The sequence below is a fragment of the Hibiscus syriacus genome, unplaced genomic scaffold, assembly GCF_006381635.1.
Source record: "Hibiscus syriacus cultivar Baekdansim isolate YM2019G1 unplaced genomic scaffold, ASM638163v2 tig00110547_pilon, whole genome shotgun sequence".
NCBI classification, from domain to species: Eukaryota; Viridiplantae; Streptophyta; class Magnoliopsida; order Malvales; family Malvaceae; genus Hibiscus; species Hibiscus syriacus.
The window spans coordinates 136,630-159,185 of record NW_024062774.1 but is presented as its reverse complement, the minus strand read 5'-3'; the positions used below and the strand labels follow the sequence as shown (position 1 = coordinate 159,185).

Below are 22,556 nucleotides of genomic sequence, written 5' to 3'. Positions count from 1 at the left end.
GAATTATGAAATGTCCTCCGTGAGACTCGATCCCACGACCTCAAGATTAAAAACCTTGTGCTCTACCAACTGAGCTGGATGGTCATTTCTAGACTTGGTAATTAATATATTCAATATATACTCACGTATTTTCCTGTCATAATCATATTTAAATTATTTTATAATCATAAAAATGAATTATTTATGATTGAATCTAGATAATATTATTATTATAATTAATTTTTAATTAAGATTGAAAAATATATTTTGTTGCAAATTTAATTAATTAGCCAGCATATATATATTTATATACAATTTTTTTATCGTACCATGCTCGGATAATAATTTTAACTATTTTTTGTATTATATAAATTTTTTGTGGCATTTATGGCCCGGCATTTAGACCAAAACACAATATAAAACCAAAAAAAATACAAGAAGAAAAGGAAACGTGAGTTGGACGCAAATGGAAAGGCGAACGACAGCCCGAAGAAGTAGCCGAAGCTGTACACGCAAAAGCGCTCCCACACGTTTGCCAAATCATAAGCTGCCACGTCTCATCCATTTCTTTCATTTATTTGTGGGCCCCACCGTTGCACCAATATTATTGGCCCAATGTTGAATAATATGCCGTCGCTAGCGTGACGGAGACCCCGTCTCAGTTTCCGCGGATGAAAGTAAATAAATAATAGTATATGTTTAAAATAGTTGTCGTAGATATAAAAGTAAATATTTATTAATATTATTTCTATTTTTAAATTAATTTCTCAACTTTATAGTATTTTTTTCGTGGATTTAGTTAAACCGTAGATTATTGTTTGTGATTCGGAAAGCCGATATTATTAGTGGAGTCATATTTACTAAATTGAAATTATAATAATAAAATAAGGAGATGTCCGATGAAATCTAGTCAAATATAAGGTTAAGAAAAGACGCTATCGAAAATATTAATATTTTTTAACATTTTTGGTAGAGCGTTACCTAAAATGTTATTTTTTCTATCGAAAATATTAATATCGGACACTACCTAAAATGATATTTTTTTATCAGAAATGTTAATATAAAAAATATTCATTTTAAGTAACGAAATTAATATTTTTGATAGAAAAAATAACATTTTAGGTAGCGTTTTACCTGAAATGTTAAAATAATATTAACATTTCTAATAACACATTTCCTTAATCTTATATTAGACTACCGTATATCATAACTACCCAATAAAATAAAGATACTTTAATCTTTGAAAGTATAATTATTCAAAATGGGTTTGTTTTAAACACGGCAAGAATTTTTTCTAACTCCTTATTTAAACATACATCATTATCTAATTAACTTTTATTAAATTTAAAATCATAAATGACATAATTAATTTTTAAAAATTAGTTAATTATTTTAATAAAACAAAAAATATTAATTATTTTATTAATTTAAGACATATTACAAGTTAGTATTGATTTGAAAGACTCTCAATCTATTTAACAATAAATACACAAGTACACTTAACATACAATGTGCTCAAATATGAAAATTTTAAAAACAACCATCCATTTAATCATTAAATTAATTTGGTTTTTATAACAAAATACTAAAATTGTAATTTAATCCTTTATCAATACAATAATAAAATACTTTAACTCCTAATAGGAAAAAAAATCTGACTTTGCCCATTTTTCCAAAATATACTTTTTTTAATAAGATAAGTATAATTAATTACGATAAATGTTATGCACTTTAATTGATTATTAGTTTGGATACACTAACTATATATATTAATCTTCAGAAAAGTTCAACTGCATACAGGTTACCCAAACCCCATGAAGTCTTAAATGAAACTCTCCCACCAAAAAGTAAAAGCAATGGTACTTTTCTATTAAAAACAAAACACTGGTAATTTTTGTTTGCAGTTGTTAATGGTGTTGCTGTTCCTCTTTGTTTAATTTTCGTTTTTTTCTCTTTTCTATATTTTGTTGTCTTTTTGAAGATGATGATATCATAGGGAGTTGAATTTGATCCAAGGAAGAGAAATATAGAAAGGGAGAGAGATGGGTTCTTGTTTGTCAAGACCTGAAGGAAAGTTAAGGTCGTCTAAGAAGAACAGCAAGAAGAAGAAGAATCGTAAAAGGAAGAAAAGCTTCGAGAAAAGGGTGCCTAATGGGCTACCCGACCCGTCTTTCGATGACTTTTGTAGCTCAGATGCTCTTCCTGATCATCACTCTTCCTTCTCAAACCCGACTTTTCAAGGTCTTTTTATTCGTTCTCTTCCTATTATCGAAACTGGGTTTTTATGTTTTTGTGATTTTTTAAGCCTTTTGTTTGTAATGCGTTCATGGATTTTCATTTTCTGGTTGATTTGCTTGGTGGGTTTAGGAGGTTGAGACGCTTTTGGTTGTTGCATGGAAGGTCTTGGGTGTTTTAAGAGCCATTTTGTAGACTTAAGTGACAAGGATTGTTGTGAAATGTTGATGGTAGATGCCTGCTCCTTAGATCATCAATTGGCATTGTATATCTCCAAAACATATAATCTGAGCATATTCCAACACTGATTTTTGATTTTAATATAGATTCTTGTACTTCGTGTTCCTTAATTATCAGAGGGAAGGTAGATTAATGAGGGGGAATTCCAAGTAGAATATATCAATAAAGTTGCAGAATTCACTTAATTTTTCTTGACAATAGATGTAGTTTGATCCATTAAAGATCTCAATTTGTTGCTCTAGTCTCTATTAAGCTTTAGCAAATCGGGGTTTAAACAAGTAGCGGATGTGTGTGAGCTGGTTGGAGTTTGATTGAGTTGGACTTAGTTGCTGCAGTTCTCTCATTGGTTGTTTCAAGACTACAATTGATGTTGCTAAGATTTTTATTTCAATTTGATCGTATAAACAGTAAGATGGTTTTGAACAATTTTTTTCATATGGTCAAAGTTTGTGTGGGAGATTTGGCAAAGTTATTCTGTCAGAGGCTTGATGCATAATCTTCTATAAATCTACTTGATCTCTTTAAAACTTTTCTCCTAGTTCTTGTTTCTATGCATTAAATTTTGAAATTAGCGTTTGTTAAGCCGTTGATTTGTGATGCTACCTTGGCAGGGAGTGAGGAGCTGTGGTTTGATCCAGTTGCAGTATTTGAATCCGACTGTGACGAGGACTTTCAAAGTGTTCAGGAGGGTATGATGTTTTGAAATGTTATTTGGACCTCTCATTTAGACTAAATTTTGTTTTATTTGAAGATTATCAGAAACCATTGACTACCTAATACCTATGCATCTACATGTGCAGATGTGTTATCTTTAAATGGTCTTGAAGGTGCATCTGTATCCAGTATTTCATCTTTAATGGATTCTAATTGCAGAGACCATTCTTCTTTAGTTCATATGAATAAACCGGGGGACGGATCAGATGGAAATTCTGCATGCAATGCTGTGTGTGAGGCCACAATAAATACCAATGCTCAGGTCTTCAAATCGGAGGATGGTGATCCCCTAATGAAATCCGATGGGCATTCAAATGAAGCAAAGGAACCCGTATTCGTTGACGATATTGCCTCTGTGGATGAAGGTCCTGGGAAGGGGGAAGGATTGTTGGATAATTGTGGCATTCTTCCAAGCAATTGTTTACCTTGTCTTGCATCCACTGTTCCACCAGTTGAAAAGAGAAGATCACTCATCTCTAGCCCGCCTAGTGCGAGAAAAAAGCCCGCCTTAAAACTTCCATTTAAGTGGAAAGATGAGCATCCCAGCACCACATTATGTGAGTATCTATGTTATCCGTTGAACTTTCTCACCTTTAGTTAGTGTTCATCATGAATGCCTTGTTACGAGACTGCAGAATGCATGTGAAGTTGTTTTCATTGCAGTGATATTAGAATAATTTTCTTTTGAATCATCTACAACTCAAATATGTACAGGAACACAATCGGTGGTTTCTTTTATGGCTGTTTAGTTATTGATCCATGTTAAAATTTCAAATATCTTAGAAAGCAGTAATGTAGCACAGATCGACGTTTTTCTGTTAGCATTTTTCTGAATTTATCGAATTTCTGTTTCAATTCAGTTTCTTCAAAGATGCTTCTTCAGAGACCGAAAGCAGGTTCTCAGGTACCTTTTTGCCCCATAGAAAAGAAAATGTTTGATTGTTGGTCACATATCGATCCTGGTACTTTCAAGGTTCGAGGAGAAAATTATTTTAGGTATGACTAAAAAACTTGGTCCCTAGTTCATTCCTTCAAGGCATACTTGGAATTTATTTATTTTTTATACAAAATCATTGAAGAAAAAACATGATGAAACATTTAGAATTTTTTAATCTGTTACTACCATGACAGTTTCTCACATTATTTTTTTATTTCAGGGATAAGAAGAAGGATTTTGCACCTAACCATGCTGCATATTATCCTTTCGGAGTTGATGTATTCCTATCCCCACGAAAAATAGATCACATAGCTAGATTTGTTGAACTCCCAATTATTATCCATTCCGAGAAACTACCTTCTATCCTTGTCGTAAATGTTCAGGTATACAGTTGCTCATTTTGAATGAATGTATTTTTGTTATATTGTCCTTGGGATGGAATCATGGATGTAACGGTCCTCTTGGTTATGTTACTCAGACGTAGGTGTGAGTGGCGGACATGAGTATGTGTTTGACTTGGTTATCTTCAATTTTTTCAAAATCTCTGTAGTTCTTAATGCTTACATTTTGTGGCAATGCAGATTCCCTTGTATCCTGCTGCACTTTTTCAGAGTGAAACCGATGGTGAAGGGATGAGTTTTGTTCTTTATTTTAAGCTTTCTGACAGTTATTCGAAGGAGCTTCCACTTCACTTTCAAGAAAACTTAAGGGTACTACCTATACTTGCAAAAAAGAATTTTAAATATTCTTGGATTGAGAAACTTGTACCTAAAATATTGAAAATTACAAATTAAGTCACTCAACTAGGAAACTTCACGGGAAGGCTTCTGAAACTATGTTATGATTCAGAAGCCGTCAAAAATGGCATTTGCATGACTGAAATATGATGTGTCTATAACCTACCTAGTTCGTGGCCATGTCTTGTGTCTAGGGCCAACACTACCTGCACATGGTGTGCACTCTAGGCATCGGCTGAGGCTATGCTATGCACCTCAGGCATCAAGTCTAAATTTAAATGTCTATATCTTCCTTTCTAGCAGGCAAGAGAAAACATTAGGTACATTTGCTACTAGAACACTTATTCATAATCCAATTTCAGTTCAGTTTTTATTGGATTTGGTTCAGTTTGGTTTCCGGTTATTTGATTTGGTTCAGTTTTTTGGTCTCCACTCAACATTTTGTTTTATTGTCTACACTCCTTTATGTTTTTACATTTAGGCAAGTTCTTCATAGATTCCTTCCCTGCTTCATAATTTGATCTACACTCAAGTTTACAGTATTGAGTCTGCATTTCTTTTTTGAAAACAGAGGTTGATTGATGACGAAGTTGAAAAGGTTAAAGGATTCCCTGTAGATACAATTGTGCCATTTCGAGAAAGGTTGAAAATACTAGGCCGTGTTGCAAATGTCGAAGATCTTCACATGGGTGCTGCAGAGAGGAAACTTATGCAGGCATACAATGAAAAGCCTTTTCTTTCACGTCCTCAGCATGAGTTCTACTTGGTATGCATGCTTGTATGTTAAGGGTTGACATAGATAGTGTAGATTTTTAGATAACTAATATTTGAATGATGTGCTCCTTCTGGAGCATGTTTGGGTAGCCTTAGAATCGTATGGAGACATTGTCTCGTTATGGTTCTTTCTTAGGCTCACTAGTTACTCGATTGAATTTCCGCAGGGAGAAAACTATCTCGAGATCGATATAGATATGCACAGATTCAGTTACATCTCTAGGAAAGGCTTTGATGCATTCCTAGATAGGCTAAAGCTTTGCATCTTAGACGTTGGCCTAACGATTCAGGCAAGTTCCAATATCTCGCTTGCAACTTCAAGATCTCCCTCCCCACTTTCCCTGAACAAGTTTTTTTTTTTAAAAAAAACTTTTTTTTCATTTTATAATGACGTTTACCCAATGTTTGCCTTTGAAAACAGGGAAACCGAACTGAAGAGTTGCCTGAACAGATCTTATGTTGTTTACGCTTGAGTGGAATCGACTATATGAACTACCACCAACTGGGTTTGATGCAAGAGCCTTGTCCTGTAAGTTCTGAAATGCTCTAATGCTCTTATATAGTCAGGATTTAATAAAACGCTAATCCTGCATAAATTTCTGCTCTTTCTTTATCGGTACTAGAATTTCTGAGCTTGAAGACGGCAATTGGACTTCTTCATCCGCTCATCTTCCTATTCGGACATTAAGAGCTTTGGTTGAAACTCGTCCGCTCCGATGGCATTTTTTGTCATGATATTTACAAATATAATCATGAATTTATTTTTGGAAAAGAAAATAGACCTTCGAGATCGGTATACTTCTATACTGCTGTCATTTTTAATGCTTAGGATCTATTCATGGGGTCTTATACACTGATAGAATCCTTTTTTTTTTGAAATGAATATTGAAAATATTAGAGCTACTTCTATTCAACTATTGCTTTACAATTCTCTTATCTTGTTAAGTAAGCATCAAACTTTGAAATTCTGTATTTTCTCGGGTTCGAGTAGATACGTCTGTAGGGTTTGTGTATGTCGTTAATGATTAAGAAAGACTCTGAATAAATATTAATCCTATAATCATCTCGAATTATTAAAAAAAATACATATTGAACCTAAATTCGTATTTAATAATAAACACCAATATATATATACAAATTTTGATTTGGTTCGACTGTATACATGGAGTTTTAATTTTTTTTTTTAATTTTCACCGATTATTAAAATTGTTACGCATGTAGCATCATACTACATTTAAAGATCATATACACAAATAATTCTCTATCTAAAATAAAAAAAATTAAGACGTGTATAATTAAAATAAAATAAAAGTTGTATATGTACATTAAAATTAAAATTTATATATCACATTATATATTAAATCAAGATTAATTTATAGTTTTAATATTTATCCCGTGCATCAATAATAAACTTTGGCAAGATGTAATTGCTATATGATAATAAAAAGTTCGAATTGTTGATCAACCCTCTTTGATACAAAGCAAGTGAAATCACCCATGAATGGGTGTCTAATTACCAAACATAACCTCACAGCAATGCCTATTCATCAGCCTTTATTTATTTATTTATACTCTCATAATTCCCCCAATTGAAAAATAATGGCTACTTAATTAAGAAGCCTGTGTTTCTCGATGAGCTTGTGGAGTTCAGTCTTTTTCGCTCCCACCGACCTGCATGTCTCCTTGCCTTTCCTAACAAGAACGAATGTTGGCACTGCGTCTACTTTGAATTTCCGAGCCACATCTTGTATTTAAAACGCATGATTTTATGTCATGAATAAATTTACAAAATTTTAGGAGGAAAAATAGATTATCAATAGAACAATACAAAAAAATCTAAAATATATGATAATTTTAAAATTTCAAAATAGATAACATATCAACCCGCCTCGCTCCGTCCGTCCATGATCATATGTGTACACATAAAACAAAATAAAAGGAAGAGAGAGAGAGAAAGGAAGAGAAAGTGTTACGGGTAAAGTGTCGATATCAGTTTTGAGGAACTCAACATCATCATACATATTGGCATATTCTTCAATCGCCGGTTCCATCAAATTTGCGGGGTCCGCACCAGGTCGCCGAGTCTCTTTTTACTGTTTTTTAGTTTTTCTGGTTCTGATAGTTTCTTTTCTTGTCCTGTTCTATTATTTTGTCAAGGGATTACGGGGATCTTGAATGCGAGTTGGAAGATTTGAATCTGTGAGAGGAGGAGGTTTTAGTTTTGGCGCGGTCAGAACATCCCTCACAGATTTCTTTTGATAACTGTTTTGTTTGACGTTTTCTTATGAACAAAACCATGAAGGTAGAAAGAGGTAATACCGACAACAGCTGTTTGGTAACAAAGTGCATGTTAAAAAGCAAGAAGAATATTGGTAGAAGTCTATGGCTTTCAATGATTTCCAATGTGAAGGTCATTGATTCACTAAACTACAAATTGAGAAAATAGGGTTGTCCTGGATGGCACCATATAAACATGAGCCCACTTTCAAAACATGCTTTCCATGCAAACCCAAAAGACAAACCAAAAGGTACGTTTTCACCACCCACTTCGAGAAACTGACCTCATAAACACGGCCTAAAGCACTCATGAGGCAACACCAACATCGTCCGAGGCATGACCACCCTGAACTGCTGAGCTCTGATTGTTGTAAGGGTGGCCACCGCCTCTGCCACCTCTTCCCCGGTTGTTAAAATAGTTCCTAGAATGGTAGTTGTTTTCAGGCTGATCATAATATTGGCTTCGACCATTTTGGTAGGCTCCACCACCCCTTCCACCGCCTCGACCTCCACGACCATTGGAGTAACCCCTACGACCACCACCAGTACCACGACTCCCTCTTTGGTTGTGATAGGATCTTCGAGGAACATACTGCTGCTCCCTGGGTTCTACATCTCTCTGATTGGGGTCCATATCCGACAGAAATTGGCCACCTTCTTGTTGAAGAGCAGAGTCCTCGGGATGATTTTCCAACTCCGGTTCATCCTGAAGAGCACATGCCTCCTATATTAAATCAAATAAATGGAATCCTAAAGGAACATATATGTTACAGCTAACTGAAAGCACCTTTTGAAGTTCCTCTGCAGAACTAAATTGACTGTCGCCAGTCTCAGTTTCTTGATAATTAGATGTATCTGCTTCCTACATCAAATACAAAAATAATTTGAAACATTTTATCCCCATTTGGAATCATTAAACTAATAAGTGAAGGGCAGCTCTAACTGAAATTTAAACATGTATGTTAATGCTAAACAATTAACCTGTATCAATCAGAAATGGAAGGCCTTAAAAAAGAAGCCATCCCAAACAATTAACATCAAGTCCTATGTCCGGCTGAGGGAAATGAAAACTACGAAACATCAAATCCAGGACACGCAAATCCCACCTATAGAGTCATTCCTACTTCAACATGTAAAAAAAACTGTAACAACCGCCATGTCATGCAAAGGCAGAGGAATCCGGCTACCATAAGAGATTTATTCTAGAGACCAATATGCTATTTATAGGTCTGAATCATAAGAATCATTTAAAACCCCATACTGATTAATCCAGAATAGCAGAATACTCAATTACATCAAATTTGTAGTATCTCACAGCTTTCCTTGACAAACCGAAGGTAAAAACTCAAGGCAACCCTCTGTTTCTTTTTGAATTTCCTCTAACAACTTGACTTCTTTAGGCGGATCTAGTTTCAGCTGTGTTCCATTAGTCTATCTTTAATCCAATCCATGAACCTATCCTAAACAAACCAACCTCATAATCGAGATTTTTAAGTTTCACCTTGTGATATCAAATAATCAAAATGAATAAATGCCATTCTTTCTGCAAAAACAACCTAACAAAATAAATAGCCATGTGCTGTTTCAGAGTCGACTTCTGCATTTACAACTCATGTATGAGTATTCTTTTCTAAACAAATCTAAAACATTGCCCTTCCGCAAATCTTTGTATCAAACGTGTAGAATCAAATGTCACCGAGACCCACAAAAGGTACAACATGCTGCTTGAAACTGTTCTAAGGGTGAACACCAAGCAAGCGAACCAACAGAAGTTTTATGTATTAGAAGAGAGTAATATATGAATGAATTCAACAAATATATTGGCAATTCCAATAATCAACAGCAAGGAATGAAATGTTATGAATGAGTAAAGACAACTAAATGTTATGAATGAACAAGGATTCTTAATGTGACAAATGATCACATCATTCAGATTGAACAAATTTTTTAGAACCCAACTTTTAGATGACTTGATCGAAGTCGCAGCTACCAATAACTTAACTTAGTAATGCAAAACCCTAATGCTTGCACTGATCTGTTTTGAAGGGATATTTTTAAAAGGATAGATATGTAAAGATGAGTAGGGCAATTTTGGTAAATGCGTGCTCCAGTGCATCCCCACTTTTAAAATTACTTTTTCTTGATAATATTCATCATTCTACAAATCCCTAAATATAACCAAAAAAGTAGCCCAGAAGGTCCAAAAGCCCTAAATGTTCAGAATGCAAAACATATAGGATGCAAAATAACAAAATGAAGGAATTCAGGGCAACCTTCATCGGCCCCCAAATAGGACATATACACACACATGAAAAAGTCAAAGGAAAACTAGAAAGACAAAATTGATTCTCAAGGGTGTTTGCATGCACCCAAGTCCCAAAAAACAATCTTAAAATCCTCATGAGTAGATAATTCTTCTTAATTCTTCTTAATTCTTATCATCTTATTTGTTGATTTTAAGCTTTTATCTGTACTTTTGGATTGGCTCAAACTCTACATTGGAACTAAGAAGTATAATATTAGAACTCAATACATATTTAGGCACTTTTTCCTACTAATAAGAAATTATTTCCAGAGATTGTCAGCATAGTTATTAAGTTGCTCGAGCTTAGGCATCATGTCCAATAGTGTGTGTGTACACATGACATGAGTTTAAGACTTAATAGAGTTTGACAATGTTGACATCCACAAGATCTCGCAACCAAGGATTAATGTTTCTCTTTACTTGCCAAGTGCAAATGATATAGTTTCAGACAATAGAAAAATACCAATGATAGTCGTCAATTCATAATGATAGATAGCTAACAAAATAACATACTGATCATGTCTGGTAAAATATATAGAGTATTTCAGCTTTTTGTGCATACATAAATAACAATTAGCAATGTCAACAGCCAAGTGGTCCGTTGGTAGAGTGCCTGGACTCGTAGTTCCAGAGGCAGGGTCAGATTCTGTGGTTCTTTAGTCATTTATATAAAGAATAATACCTTTTGCTGATACTGCTCAATTGAATCTTCCACCTCAACAGGCACAGAGGTGGGGACACTCTGCAGTGGAACCTGAAAAGTGGTATAAGTCCCGGCAGCTGCAGCCACTTCAACCGGTGCCTTCATCTCGGGGGTGGTTGTAAAATACTCCAAAGCCATAATCTTCTTAAGTCTCTCTCTCAACCCAGCATCTGCAACGCATAGAAATACCAAGTTAGAAAAACCCAGAAATTTAACAAAAATAAACCACACAATTAGAGTGACTTATTACAGGAAATTTCGGCATTGGGGTCGATGGGCTGGTCAGAGTTCGTCAGCCAAAGCTTAGCATGTTGGACGCAACGGTGCAAAGCGTTTTTGTGAGACAAACTGGAATCAGCAGGACGCGAAATCAATAGTTCACTCAGAGACGAAATCGAATCCAAATCTTTCTCACTAAGCAGGTCGATGGCGTCGTCGGTGACGTAATCGTAGGTCAGGCAACAACCCCTCTCGTGAGTCCGAGTCAACATCGTCGAAGTGAAATCATTCCGAGTCTTAACATCGAACAACGAACCAAAATAGAGCAGATTGAGGAGATCCTCAATGGCATGATCGGGCTCATCGGGCGGCTGCTCTTGGGTTTGTGAGGTAGTTTCTTGAGGCGAAATGGTTTGACGCTGTAACGCGAGTGAGATTTCTTCGGAGACAGCGGAGGAGAGAGGATGTCGAAGCTTCTCGAGTTCGTCGATGAGGGCTGAGACGGCGGGTTTTGAACGGATGACTTCTTCTTGCTCTTTGTTTAAGGTTTTTCCCTGGGAGACGGATTCTTCCATTTGGAGGATGCGGTTGTATTTCTTACGTAAGGCACGGATGCGTTTGTTGATGAGGTTAAGGACGGGACCGTCGGAAGGACTGGTGATCGTCGTGTCAGAGGAAATAGTTGTCGGTGCGGCCGTCGCCATTTAAGGGTTGTTTACGGTTGTGGTAATGGCTGGTCGAGTTTGGAAGAGCACCACTGGGAAGTGGTGGCGGCAGCGGTGGTGGTAGTGGGCGGCGGGAAGAGAAGATTTTTTGGGAAAGTGAATGGTCTTGGAGTGGGCTTTTTTGGGGATAAAACACTGCTTCAAGTTGTAGTTACAAATTAATGATAATATATATAATATAAGATAAATGATTTTTTAATAAAAAGGGTCCTTTTTAAGGGATATAAGAAAAATATATATAATATAAGATAATTGATTTTTTATATAAAAAATGTGTTTTTTAAGGGATATAAGAAAAAATAAACATGAGAAAAAGGTGAAATTTTATAAAATTTAAATAAAAATGAGAAAGCAATAAAAAAGTTTTAAAAATAATTATAATTTCCTAAGTAACTATCGATGATCATTTGACATTATATATTTATACCTATAAAATTTTAAAATATAATAATATTTTTTATTATAGAGATTATTTGATCACTTTTAATATAATTTTTGAAAAATTAAAAATTTAAATATAAAAACAAACACAAATTTATAATTTAGGTACTTAAAAAAATATAATCTACCCTTTAACTTTTAGTGGGGCGGTAAAGAAGATAAATATTTATCAAACATATGTTTGACTTTAAATACCTGAATTATAATTATTTTATATAATGATAATAAATTATCATTTAAAAATAATAATAATAATAATAATAATAATAAATAATATTTTCATAACGAAGATGATATAAAATCACACCGACTCGATTATTTACTTTTATATATAGTATAGATTTATACATTTTCACTTCATATGAAGAAAACCCAAAACAGTAGAAGGTATTCCAGGCAAATTTCACCACTTATTAGTAGGGATGGGCATAGGATCGAATCTGACGGTTCCAATCCGACCTGATCAGGTCGGATTTTTTTTAATTCATATTCGGTCGGGTCGAATTTTTTTAAGGTGGTGTTCGGGTCGGGTCAGATTCAGGTTTAAGGTGAAAATACTCGATCCGATCCGACCTTAAAAAAAAATATAATTTTACCTTATATATTTAGGAATAATTACAATAATATTTTTATATATATATATATATATTTTTTAATTAAATTATTTTTTTATTGAATAAAAGTAATATTTTATTATTATTTTGGGTTAAGTTCAGATTTTATTCTAAAAAGTTGGGTCGGGTCAAGTGGAGGGTATATATCATACGAGTCGAGTCGAATTTCAGGTGGATAAATCACTATTTTTAGGTCGAATTAGGTGAACCAAAAATGCGTCCCAACCCGACATATGTACATCGTAGTTATTAGTTATTACTACACGATTCTAACACTGCCCTTGTAATGATACCTTTGAGCTCCAAACATGAAGAAGACAAAGTCGAGCAAAGAAATCCCAGCTATCAAAAAGTAAAATTTATCCAATTTACTCGTGTTTATATCATCCGTCAACCAGCTGGTTCCATCTCTTCCCGTAACATCCTCAACAATGGCGATCGCCCAATTGCTCGCGTAACTCGTCAATGAAAACGTCAAGTAAATCAGTGAGTTCCCGATGCTTCTCATATTCTCAGGGAACTGTCTGTTGTAAAACTCGATGAGTCCCACGATACTGAAGATCTCCGAGAAGCCGATAAGGATAAGCTGCGGTGTTAACCAGATGACCGACACCGGAGAAACTCCTTCGGCGCCACCGTGGGAAAGGGCCGAGCTTCTTCGTTTCGTTTCGTTTCATTTCGATGAGTCCCGAAACCAGCATCGTTAGGACCAAGAAAAGGTTTCCAATTCCCATCCGTTGAAGGACCGTGATCCCGCCTTCGAGTTTATTGATTTTCTCGATGGGAACCAGGACTCGGTCGTAGAACGGCAACCATATGGCGATGGCGATGAGTGTAACGATGCCGATCGAACCGGCGGGGATTTTAAAGAGGGAACCGAATCGGAGGTCCATTTTTAGGGCTTGGGCGACTGTGAATGTGCCTTGTTGATTCATGGCGAGGAAGCCAAGGATGCTGGTTAGCTATATTGGGATGATGTTCAAAAGGCATTTAACATCTTCGACTTGTTGGATAGTGCAGAGCCGCCATGGATTCACACAAGAACCATCTGGGTTCAGTTCATCATCATCCATCACTAGAGCCGATTTGTTTAAGAAACTGATGAATATCCACAATAAATAGCTTCATTTTAGTTTCATTTCCTAAACAATCTATATATAAATATACACAAAGTAAGAAATAAATGCATTACCTGTACTGTGTAGTGAGATGAAGTTCTTTAACCCTAAGCAAGCTTCTCGTCAATGGAGAATCATAGAATCGGCCGCTACCGTCGACCGGAAGATAAAGCTGACGTTTTCTATAAGCAGCGACGAAAACTTGTGCGACACCGGTGAAAATACTTCCTTCCGGCCTTATGTACACGTAAAATTTTGTTCCGATGAAGAACAAAACGATTGAGAAGATCATGCAAAGCGTTGGAATCCCAAACCCTAACGCCCAGCTAACATCATCTTGGATATAGACGACAATAGTTTGAGTGATCATCAAGACGATTGTTTGAGTGGTGTAGTATAAATTGTAGAAACTGTTGTTTCCTTTCCGGCCTTCTTCCGTCGTTAAATCGAATTGATCGAAGCTGAAGGGGATACAGCAGGGTTTGATTCCACCAGTGCCGATGGACAACCAGCATAAGCTGGCGATCAAAATGCCGAGTTGCGCGTTATTGTAGGGCATGCATTGGCCGTGTTTTAGTTCTTCGTCTGTACACGGCGGAGGCCGCAGCCACGGTAACAAAGCTGTTAACGTCATGATCATCATTCCCTGCCAATTGGTGGTTGAAAATTGAAATCACTGTTAAGAACGGTGTTAAAATTACGGTGAATATATAAAATATTAAGAGATATATGTACCAATAGAGATGCAAAGGATCCAAGAACGATGGTCCAAAATTTGCCGATGAATGCATCGGAGACGTACTTGCCGATAACCGGCGCAAAGTTGAAAGAAAAATTAACATATCACACGCGCCGATAACCGGCGCCGATAACATGATTAAAATCTTAGATGTTGTTTAAGGGATCAACATCTAGCATCTCACTCTAACAAAAAATTGAAAGAAAATTATAAAAAATTACTCTAGTAAGATAAGGTTAGATCTCTTATATAATAATGAAAGTTGAAAATTTATTATTGTTGAATGGAGCATGGAGCCACATGTAATTAACATATCATATATTCTTTAAGATATTTAAAAAAATTAATTTTTTAATTTAAAAAATATTGGCAAAATACACAAATGATTTTGACTATAGAATATTGTTTTATTGATTTTATTATATTATAATCACTAGATTAACATCTAACTCAGACGATCATTAATTTTTAATAAAAATGACGAGATTGAAATATATAAATAATCATTTAATTATTTTATAAATTTTAGTAATCAAGGGATTCAACGAAATAATACCTTATAGTTGAAGACAATTTTATAACTTTTAATAGTTGAAATACTCGACAAAGCAGCGTAATCATTAACCATTTTATAATTTACCCAAAAATAATTTGATATATTCCTCTATATTATTTAAGGCATGTTAAGGTATTTAACATGAATAATAACATATCGAATCATTTATTAGTCTTACACCTGGGCTTGTTTATACTGCATAACGAACACATCAGTTATACCAAATCATAAGACAGTTACATGATAACGAGATTCTTTTGGAGAAATGTTTATTTACTAGTTTCTGAAAAATAAAACCAAGATTTTCAGGCAAATTTCATCAATTATGCCGTTATTCGAACACTGCCCTTGTATTGATATCTTCGAGCACAAAACACGAAGACGACGAAGTTAAACAAAGAAATCCCAGCTATCAAGAAATAAAATTTATCTACTCTGCTTGTGTTTAGATCGTCTGTCAATCAGCTGCTTCCATCCCTTCCCGTAACATCTTCAACGACGGTGATAATCCAGCTGCTCGCGTACTCGACAATGAAAACGTCAAATAAATCAGTACGTTCCCTACGCTTCTCATATTCTCAGGGAACTCTTTGTTGTAAAATTCGATGAGTCCAACTATACTGAATGTCTCCAAGAAGCCAATAAGTATAAGCTGCGGAATCAGCCACATGACCGACATCGGAGAGACTCCGTCAGCCCCGCCATGGGAGATGACCGAGTTTCTTCTCTCAGTTTCGATGAATCCCGAAACCAACATCGTTAGGATCGCGAAAAGGTTTCCTATTACGATTCGTTGGAGAACCGTGATCCCGCCTTCGAGTTTGGTGAGTTTCTCGAGGGCGGGAACCACGACTCGGTCGTAAAGCGGCAGCCATGCGGAGATGACGATGCGTGTGATGACGCAAATTGAACTGGCGGGGATTTTGAAGAAGGAACCGAACCGGAGGTCTATTTTAAGGGCTTGGGATATTGTGAATGTTCCTTGTTGATTCATGGAGAGGAAGCTGAGGATGCTGGTTGTTGCGGAAAATGGCTATCAGATAGAGCAAAATCGCAACTGATAATTTGAGAAAATAAAAATGAAGATAAAAGAGACACAAAATTTACGTGGAAAACCCCTAAATAATATAGGGTAAAAAATCACGGGCAACAATAGAAGAATTTCACTATGAGAAAATAGGAATTACAACTTCTCTCGATCTACCAAGGAGAAAACAATGATAATTCTATCTTGATAAAAAGGAGAAAACAGCTCTCAAGAAACTCTCTAAATTCTCTAGTATTGGAAGAAAGCTAAAATGCTTTGGGATGATTTTGAAGCTAAATGAGCTAGGGTATTTATAGTTAAAGCTTAAGAACTAATTTGTAAATACCCTAAATTATAATGACTAAAGTTTATAATTTTACCCTTTCATTTTTTCAACAATCACACCTACTTTTGACCATTTAATTCGGTGGAATTAATGCTAACTTTCGGTGATTTGTTTTCACTTATTTTCAACAATCTCCCACTTGAAGATTTGATTAGAACAATCATATCTTCACACCATTCTTTCTACCTTGTACCATCATGTTGCTTACGTCTCTGACAGGCCACAGGAGGATCGACACCATGTAAATTTATCAGCATTGATTGCCTTCGTCATGAAATCTGCTATGTTGTCTTTGGTATGGATCTTCTGTATATCTACCGTCCCTTTTTCCACTTTTTTCACGAATGAAATGATACTGAACTCGTATGTGCTTTGTCCTTGAATGAAATACTAGATTCCTTGCTAGATGCAAGGCGCTTTGACTGTCACAAAACAGAGAGACATACTATTGATTGTGCCCAAGCTCTTCCAATAGCATCTTCAACCAAATTGCTTATTTACTTGATTGTGTAGCTGCTACATATTCTGCTTCTGTTGTTGACGTAGCCACAACTGACTGTAATTTTGAAACCCAGCTTACAGCTCCACCAACAATTTTGAACACATATCATGTAGTAGATTTGCTTTTATCCAAATCCCCTGCATAGTCAGAATCTATATACCCATTGATTAATAAGTTTGATCCTCCGTAACATAATGCAATATTTGAGGTCCCTTTGATGTATCTCAGGATCCTCTTTACTGTATTCCAATGCTCTTTGCCTGGATTCACCATGTACCGACTAACCACTCCCACTGCTTGTGCAATGTTTGGTCTTGTGCATATCATAGCGAACATTAAACTTCCCACTACTGATGCATACGGTACTCGAGACATCTCCATCATTTCTTCTTCACTGCTAGGACTCATACTGGAGGATAATTTGAAGTTAATAGGAAGAGGGGTAGAAATTGGCTTACAATCTTGCATGTTGAATCTTGACAAGATCTTCTTCAAGTAATTCTTTTGTGAAAGCCAAATCTTCCTATTACTTCTGTCTCGGTGAATTTGCATCCCTAGAATCTTGTTTGCTGATCCCAAGTCCTTCATTTCAAATTCCCTAGCCAGTTGTACTTTCAATTCTTCAATATGATCTTTGTTGGGTCCTGCAACCAACATGTCATCCACATACAACAGCAATATAACAAAATCGTTATCATCAGACCTCTTGAAATAAGCACAATGGTCTGTATTAAGTTTGTTGTATTCAAGACACATAATGAAGGAATCAAATCTAATCAAGTTTCACCCGCGCTTTGAAGTTTTTGAAAGTTGAAAACACATCTGACTTCTTCTTAATAGGGTACACCAGCATCTCCTAGAGTAGTCATCAATAAATGAGACAAAGTATTTTGCTCCGCCTAGGGATGTAACCGGTGCTTGCCATACGTCAGAGTGAACCAATTCTAGAACACTTTTCCCTCTAGAATTTGACGTGTTGAATTTCAACCGGTGCTGCTTACTTGTTATGCAATGCTCACACAAGGTAAGTGATACCTTTGTTAAGCCTGGAAGTAGCTTTTGCTCCACAAGGACTTTCATTCCTTGTTCTGACATGTGTCCAAGTTTCTGATGCCATAACATTGTCGAATCTGAACTACATGAGGCAACAGAGGCTTCTGCTTCTAGCAAAGTCTCTCCCTTCAGCATGTACAAGTTTGCTGCTATCTTTTCGCCTTTCAGCACCACAAGCGCTCCATGGAACACCTTCATGATTCCTTTCTGTGTTTCAATCTTGCTTGCATTATTATCCAATAATCCGTAGGATAATAAATTTTTCTTCAGGCCTTTCACGTGCCGCACATCTCGAACAACTTTAATTGTTCCATCATACATCTTCAATTTGATGGTTCCCATGCCAACGATCTCTAATGCATGATCATTGCAACTATACACAGATCCTCCTGAGACAGGTTCATAATGATGGAACCATTCTCTTCTTGAGGTCATGTGATATGTTGCTCCCGAATCAATGAGCCATATATCTGTATATCTCTTTCTACCTTCCACGGTGGTTGACGCTTCACAGCATAGAGCATCTCCATCATCTGAAGTGTTTGCGGTATTGCCTTGTGGATTGGAGTTTTTATTTAGAATCCAACAATCATTCTTCAAGTGACCCTTCTTTCCACAGTTGTAGCACTTTAAATTCTTATTTCTCCTCGACTTCGATCTACCATGTTTGTGACTGCTGCTTTGGCCACGTTCTGTTGATCTCCCTCTCATCGTTGTCAATGATTCTGCTTGTTGCAGATTTACTTGTTTGTCTTCCTTGTTCTTGCACCGATTTTCTTCTTGGAGAACAGCAGCTGCAACGTCATCGAAGACTAGACTGGTGACATTACTGTTTGTCAAGTTGATGATGAGTTGATCATACGAATCAGGTAGACTTTGAAGTAGAAGTTCAGCACGTTCTTGTTCTCCTATTGTACATCTTAAGGATGTAAGTTGAGAAAATAACGTGTTCAGTGTGTTTAAGTGCTCCGTCACTGAAGTAGATTCTGGCATCCGGAGAGTGTACAATTTCCTCTTAAGGAAAATTTTATTGTGCAGCGATGTGGCCTCGTACAGTTTGGTGAGATGATCTCATATATCCTTAGCTGTCTTCTTCTCCTTGATGCTTGACAATACTTCATCTGCTAATGCTAGATGAAAGTTTGCCATATCATTCCTGTCCATTTCGATCCATTTGTTGTCATCTGTGAAATCCACCGGCCTTTCACTGATAACTGCTAGACAACCGTCTTTTCTCAGGATGACATTCATCTTCAATTTCTACAATGAGAAATTTCTCCCATTGAATTTTTCAATATCAAATTTCGTTGGCATAGCTTCTTTTACGGATAGCTCCCACTATTTCACTATCGTGAATAGTTCTCTGGAACCTTCAAAGAATGGGTAATAACTTCTTACTTTCTTATGTTGGAGGATCCACCTTTTGGTGGCAACCACAAAGACAATAAGCAGATATTACACACTCTAATCTGGCTCTAATACCAACTGTTGCGGAAGACGGCTATCGGATAGAGCAAAATCGCAATTGATAATTTGAGAAAATAAAAATGAAGATAAAAGATACACAAAATTTACGTGGAAAACCCCTAAATAATATAGGGTAAAAAAACCATGGGCAACGGTAGAAGAATTTCACTATGAGAAAATAGGAATTACAACTTCTCTCGATCTACCAAGGAGAAAATAATGATAATTCTCTCTTGATAAAAATGAGAAAACAACTCTCAAGAAACTCTCTAAATTCTCTAGTATTGGAAGAAAGCTAGAATGCTTTGGGATGATTTTGAAGCTAAATGAGCTAGGGTATTTATAGTTGAAGTTTAAGGACTAATTTATAAATACCCTAAATTACAATGACTAAAGTTTGTAATTTTACCCTTTCATTTTTTCAACAATCACACCTACTTTTGACCATTTAATTCGGTGGAATTAATGCTAACTTTCGGTGATTTGTTTTCACCTATTTTCAATAATCTCCCACTTGAAGATTTGATTAGAACAATCATATCTTCACACCATTCTTTCTACCTTGTACCGTCATGTTGATTACGTCTATGACAGGCCACAGGAGGATCGACACCATGTAAATTTATCAGCATTGATTGCCTTCGTCATGAAATCTGCTATGTTATCTTTGGTATGGATCTTCTGCACTGGTTATGAATATTGGCAAGATGTTTATAAGGCATTTGACATCTTCGACTTGTTGGATTGTGCAGAGCCGCCATGGATTCACACATGAATCATATGAGTTTACTTCATCACCAATCACTAGAGCCGCTTTGTTTAAGCAACTGAGATTAACGCATTTTAGTAGAGTTATATGACTAAAAATAGATGATGGAGATTAATGGTAGAAAACACATTACCTGTACTGTGTAGTGAGATGGGGTTCTCTAGCTCTAAGCAAGCTTCTCCTCAACGGAGGGCCGTCGTAAAATTGACAATCGTCTCCTTCAATCGGAAGATGAAGTCTGCGTTTTCTGTTCGCAGCGACGAGCACTTGCACGATGCCAGTGAAAACACTTCCTTGGGATTTATATATACAAAATGTCTCGCTCTGATGAAGAACAAAACAATGGCGATGTTCGAGCAAAGTGTTGGGATTCCAAGCCCTAATGCCCAGCTAATATCATTTTGGATATAAACCACAGTAGTTTGAACAATCATCAAGACAACTGTTTGAGTGGTGTAGCATAAATTGTAGAAACTCTTGTTTTATTTTTTCCCTTCTTCAGTTGTCAAATCAAATTGATCGACGGCAAAGGGAACACAACAAGGTTTGATTCTGCCGTTTCCGATGGATAACCAAAATATTTCGATAATCAAAATGCCGAGTTGGGCGTTTTGTAGGGTATGCATTGGTCGTGTAGTAGTTCTTCATTAGCGCCCGACAGAGGGTGCAGTAGTGGAAGTAAAGCCGTTAACGTCATGATTACCATTCCCTATCGATTAGTGGTTGAAATCACATGTTATTGATTATGTTCATATAGTATTTTTGAAATTTTGTTAAACATGCATGACGTTACGAGGACATGTACCAGGATAATTGACAAGGATCAAAGAACAATGGTCCAAAATTTGCCGATGAATGCATTGGAAACATATGCACCGATGACCGTGGCCAAATTCGATGCACCGGACCAGCCATTAAGAACGGTAGCTGCCCAAACCTGGTCCATGTGATACTCCATTTGCATGTACACCATAAAATTTGCCATCAATCTGTATGATGCCAGTCTCGCACATGTTTTATTTGCTATATAAGTAATAAAATAACATAAAATTTTACGTTCGTGTCTCTACATATATACATGAACCGAAACATTAAAATAACAATTATAACGTCACCTAATACGAAAGAAACAACTCTCCATCCTGCAGGCCTTCTTTGATTTGAGGGAGTACCCATTAAACCTGATGAAGAGCCATTTTCGTCATAACATAGAGGAAAAGAGTTGCAAGTCTCTGAACTTTTTCTGCCATTTCTACTCGCCATTTTTGTTCAATGAGAAACTTAGACTGTAGTAACCAAATGAACTCAGTGCGAGTATGTGTATATATATATATGTTTGTATGTATGAGGTTTGAAAAGATAGAAGTATAATGAGGTATTGAATAAGATACTGATTCAGGAGGGACAAGATCTTTAATTTGATTTGATTTTGAGTTTGTATTTTTTGGTATTCATGACCCTATATTTAGTGAATTGTAAAAGAAATCAATTTAAATTGTAGATTGGTCAATGTATCATTTTTTATCCATATCAGTGTTTTTAGATTGTGATTTTGGATTTAACAATAATGTTTTTATTATGTATTTTTTATAATCATTGGTATCAGATTTATTGATCGACTAATCCGGATCGAATATTACAAAGATAAAAGTAAAATCTAATATTAACATAGTATCCTATAGTCGGATGACTATTTGTGTTCTTTACCCTAAAATTTAACTTGTCATTTTTGTAGCATGTAATATATTTGGATGATACAACTCTAATTTGTTGGTTTTTTTTGCTAGAATGAAACGTTAATATTTTTTTTATTAATCTAGGTTAAAAATAAGACAATATATGTTCAAAGATTACTCTCAATCTTTCTCAATCTTTCGACAATGAACGTTCACACCCCTAACATCTATGGTTCTCGAACTTGAGTCCTCAAGGAATAACAACAATTCCTTTACCACGGAGGCCATTCGATTAGTGCATTGTATAAAATTTATATATTGATAATCAAAAGGGTAAAGTACATAAATGGTCCCTTGGTTATAAATATTGTTTTATTAAGTATCTCAACTGTTAAAGAGTTAC

General features: G+C 35.8%; 2 protein-coding genes and 2 pseudogenes across 2 annotated transcripts; 1 reads left to right on the top strand and 3 right to left on the bottom strand.

Annotated features, from left to right (window-relative positions):
• The first annotated feature begins 1,888 nt into the window (after window positions 1-1,888).
• On the top strand, window positions 1,889-6,493 carry LOC120130397. Its single transcript, XM_039147639.1, has 10 exons — window positions 1,889-2,220; window positions 3,066-3,143; window positions 3,255-3,725; window positions 4,029-4,164; window positions 4,326-4,488; window positions 4,687-4,815; window positions 5,414-5,608; window positions 5,784-5,906; window positions 6,038-6,145; window positions 6,240-6,493. The coding sequence occupies exons 1-10, from the start codon at window positions 2,022-2,024 to the stop codon at window positions 6,246-6,248; spliced, it is 1,611 nt and encodes a 536-aa protein (XP_039003570.1). The 5' UTR covers window positions 1,889-2,021; the 3' UTR covers window positions 6,249-6,493.
• Window positions 6,494-7,985: 1,492 nt separating this feature from the next.
• On the bottom strand, window positions 7,986-11,973 carry LOC120130399. Its single transcript, XM_039147641.1, has 4 exons — window positions 11,152-11,973; window positions 10,881-11,071; window positions 8,681-8,755; window positions 7,986-8,599 (listed from the first exon to the last, which is right to left on the bottom strand). The coding sequence occupies exons 1-4, from the start codon at window positions 11,822-11,824 to the stop codon at window positions 8,201-8,203; spliced, it is 1,338 nt and encodes a 445-aa protein (XP_039003572.1). The 5' UTR covers window positions 11,825-11,973; the 3' UTR covers window positions 7,986-8,200.
• A 1,186-nt stretch (window positions 11,974-13,159) lies between these two features.
• On the bottom strand, window positions 13,160-14,840 carry LOC120130419 (annotated as a pseudogene).
• Window positions 14,841-15,634: 794 nt separating this feature from the next.
• On the bottom strand, window positions 15,635-21,740 carry LOC120130418 (annotated as a pseudogene).
• Window positions 21,741-22,556: the final 816 nt, after the last annotated feature.